The 3,984-nt window shown below is 40.9% G+C and overlaps 1 protein-coding gene across 1 annotated transcript; it reads right to left on the minus strand.

Annotated features, from left to right (window-relative positions):
- Positions 1-2,098: 2,098 nt before the first annotated feature.
- Positions 2,099-3,577, minus strand: LOC104941748 (polycystic kidney disease 1 like 1-like). Its single transcript, XM_010766883.1, has 4 exons — positions 3,428-3,577; positions 2,934-3,095; positions 2,772-2,821; positions 2,099-2,678 (listed from the first exon to the last, which is right to left on the minus strand). The coding sequence occupies exons 1-4, from the start codon at positions 3,575-3,577 to the stop codon at positions 2,336-2,338; spliced, it is 705 nt and encodes a 234-aa protein (XP_010765185.1). The 3' UTR covers positions 2,099-2,335.
- Between the last annotated feature and the right edge of the window lie 407 nt (positions 3,578-3,984).

The following is a 3,984-nucleotide window of genomic DNA, read 5'->3' on the forward strand; positions in this document are numbered from 1 at the left end:
ACAGACAGACAGACAGACAGACAGACAGACAGACAGACGCACGCACGCACGCACGCACGCACACACACACACATACATACACACACACACACTGATATAGACCCCAGTTTTCAATATTTTCAATATTTCTGTACGAGATAAATATTTTTGCAACCATCATCTTGTGATCACATGAGCAGAACAATCTGTCAACAACAATTCAAATACTAAATGCAAAACAAGACCGGAGAAAAGAAGAGAACATTTTCACATAAGCACTTGAAGACATAATGAGAAACCCTGAATGACAATTTCTTTATGAAATGTTGTGAGGAAAGCAAGCGGTCAATAATGTCCTGTCCTAGATTTCCTGTGTTATCCTGATGGTGGCGCTGTCCTGCGCGGGGAACCTCCTCTTCGTTCAAAGCTCCTCGTCTTTCAGCTCACTTCCCCGCTCCTTTCGGACGCTGCTCCGTCACTGCTGGGGTCTCCGGGCCCTCAGGGGCCTCCACCGCTCTGAGAGGGATCTCCTTTACCGTGGACTCCTCTTTCTGTCCTCTGGGCTTCGGACAGCAGTGGTATACTTTATAACATAAAAAGTGTTTTCCTCTGTATATAATATTTAGTTTAATATGCTATTTCTAGCACACTCCATGTTAAAAACATCCTACTTTAATATTTGGTTAGCCTTTGATCGGCCCTTCATAGTGTATACGTATGACAGAAAGTCAGAAAGTCAACTTTGTTTATTTGTGGATTAATTTCTCTGCCTTGTGTTTTTTATGCTGCTGCAACGCAAATATATCCCAAATTCTATCTATCTATCTATCTCTATAAAACGGATAAGTCAAATCAAGCAATCTGATTGGTTCTTAGCCGTGATATAATGAGCGTATATCACGGGTAGAATTGTAGTTACTTTTCACAACAAGTCAGTATCCCTCCCCGTCTGAGAAAAGCTACAACCGTTACAACTGTTACATTACGTCCGTTATGAAACTAACTAACTAACTAACAAAGCTTAAGATGGAAACATATAATGGATAATGTACAGCAAGGACTTATTGACCGTTGTTAAGGATGCTCACATCTGCAGAAAGAAGTCCGGTCGATTTAACTGTATACAGTTGGGCTGAAAAGCAAACTGCAAGCAGTTGCAGGCAGTTTGCTTTTCAAAGTGGGACAAGAAAACAGCGGAGAAGTAACGGGGCAGAAACCCTCCTTTTTACGCAACGGTCCAGACATAGACATCAAACGGCGACACATATTCAGTGTGCAGTTCCTTTGGCATTAGGGCAGGGATATCTAGACACTTTGTGTCGCCGTTTGATGTCTATGTCTGGACCGTTGCGTAAAAAGGAGGGTNGTTAGGGTAATGTTGTGAATCGAGTGGCCTGTGTTCATCGTCCATAACATACGCCTGCCCATACCATAACCCCACCACCACCATGGGCCACTCGATTCACAACATTACCCTAACCCTAACCCTAACCCTAATCCTAACCCTAATCCTAACCCTAACCCTCACACCAGATACTGACTGGTTTTCGGACCCCCCCAATAAAGCAAAACTGCACGTTTCAGAGTGGCCTTTTATTGTGGCCAGCCTAAGGCACACCTGTGCAATAATCATGCTGTCTAATCAGCATCTTGATATGCCACACCTGTGAGGTGGGATGGATTATCTCGGCAAAGGAGAAGTGCTCACTATCACAGATCTTTTCAGATTTGTGAACAATATTTGAGAGAAATGGTTATTTTGTGTATGTAGAAAATGTTTTAGATCTTTGAGTTCATCTCATGAAAAATGGGAGCAAAAACAAAAGTGTTGCGTTTATATTTTTGTTCAGTGTATATACTCTCAAATGAAGCACATTTTTGCACAAAAAAAGCCCTCAACTATTTTCACATGCTACTTCCATAAAAACTCCACTTAATGTCCCTAAAATTAATGAGATGTGCCAAATATCTCTATATTGTATATAACTAGAAATGATTTGACGAATTGAATGTATTTTTCTTAAGCAACCTGTTTTATTTATATATGTATGTCTGTATTGGTTTATTATTTGTGACATTTGAATAAAACAAGTAAAAATAGGTCTTAAATTCATATATATATAGTAAGACACCAATGACTTGCTTGTCAAAATGCTATTAAAAACAGATATAGGAAAATGTGATGCTTAAATATTTGCATGCATTGACAGGTTGCACGAACATTAAGGTAAAGGATCTCTTTGTTTAAACTAGTGATCCAGGTAACAGTATTTGCAGTAACATGCTGGTCACATACAGTTGTTAATCTTAACATAACAGAAAATACAGACCTTGTAGATCTTGATTTCTCCATCACTTATTGATCTGGCTCTACCCTGCCAGGCTCCTCGTGGACCAGCACCTCCACCACCATCTCAGTCTGTGGGGCCTGAGTTGTATCATTGATTTCTGTCCATGGCTCACTTTGCTTCTCCAGAACATCTTCTGTCCAAACCCTGATGATACATGCATCATCTGGGCGGGACGGGTAGTTCTGTGTCTTTAAATAAGTCTGGAGCTCTTGGTCTTTTGGGTTTTCTCCGGCTCTTGTTCCTGGTTGTTGTGAATTATCCAATCCCACAACAATGTCAGAGAAGGGACAGCCTCCCCTTTGGTTTCTCTGCTGCAGAAACGGCATGTCCTCCAGTTCAAGCTCGGACCTGGTGATGCAGAATCAGGCAAAAAAGAAACTTGTCAATTATCATCATTTTGCAATTGGTGATTTTTAAATTGTGTTTAGAAATGTGTGTTACCTGAGCAGGTGAGATGCAGGTAGGGTTTCTTCTTGTGTTCTTACAAAGTCCTGTAATAGAATCACACGGCATCAGCGTCACAGAATAAACCATTGTGATAAAGTATGTTTACGTGTGTGTTGCTCTGTATGCATGTGTCCTATTCCTTGAAGTCGGACTCACCTGTGCCTGCATGTTGATCCGCTGTGTGTGTGAGAGGGCAGGACTGTCCTCCCGGTAGCGATGAGCTTTGGAGGGCAGAGTTTGGTGCAGACTGTTGGAGAGGGCGCTCAGTCTGAACAAAAGCTCATCTAATAAGCTTTCAAACTCCTCAAAGTAATACGTCTGCAAAAACCAGAAGGCAAAGTTAAAGTGAACTCTACAGATAGTTATGAAGTGGTGGGATGTATTAGGTTTGAGGATGTATGGTATGAGGCAACAATTGAATTCCCTACAGGGATCAATACAGGTTTATCTTATCGGATATTATTTATTGGAGATATAGTCTTCATTTTAAGAGAGGCCTGCAGAAGCATTGCCAGTAGCATTAGATCATAAACCTAACCTCCAATGTTCACACCAAAGGTAATTTGACTATAATACAAACGTTACACATCCTTTATTACAGTCTGTAAAATGGATCTCAGTTTTATTGTTTTTATTGACTCTTTCCCCACCTTTCCCTCCACACGATGTTCAGTCCATGCTTGTCTTCGCTGGCAGGTGACCTCAGAAATCCTCCTCCTGATGTAGCGGGATAATTCTGCCACGGTCAGCACATTCCCCCTGCCTCCAGATCTTTTGGCTCTTCTGACTAATGAGGACATCACGCCTATAGCCTGTAGGAAAGAGGCTGTTAAAACCCAGCAGTGATATAGACTCTGACACATATCGCTGAGTGAGTCGTCTCTCATCCAACACATTGTTTTAAGGTAGAGAAAAGATATATTCATATTTTACATTTTAGATCAGTTTCTTTTTTAAGTTTGTTTATTTTCTACTCAATACTTTGTTTTAACATGCTGCTGTCATGGAAACAAATCCAATTTGGGTTCAATAAAGTATATCTTAACTTATCTTGTGTTTTAGATCTAAATTTGGGATTTTTTTCATCACGGTATATGATGGATAGATAGATAGATTTAAGCAATAGCTCATGAAATAGGGGTTAGGGTTAGGGGGTTGTCGACCCTCCGCTTCGCGTCGGGCCGAACCACGCCCCTTAACTGTGATA

This window comes from Notothenia coriiceps, unplaced genomic scaffold (assembly GCF_000735185.1).
Source record: "Notothenia coriiceps isolate Sejong01 unplaced genomic scaffold, NC01 NC01_scaffold00003832, whole genome shotgun sequence".
NCBI classification, from domain to species: Eukaryota; Metazoa; Chordata; class Actinopteri; order Perciformes; family Nototheniidae; genus Notothenia; species Notothenia coriiceps.

Bases quoted from the DNA above. Each gene is read 5' to 3' on its own strand.
- LOC104941748 (XM_010766883.1), bottom strand. From the start codon at position 3,577: ATGTCCTCATTAGTCAGAAGAGCCAAAAGATCTGGAGGCAGGGGGAAT. The intron at 2,822-2,933 runs GTGAGTCCGACT...ATTCTATTACAG, and splicing joins GGATCAACATGCAGGCACAG to GACTTTGTAAGAACACAAGA. The intron at 2,679-2,771 runs GTAACACACATT...CTGCATCACCAG, and splicing joins CCTGCATCTCACCTGCTCAG to GTCCGAGCTTGAACTGGAGG.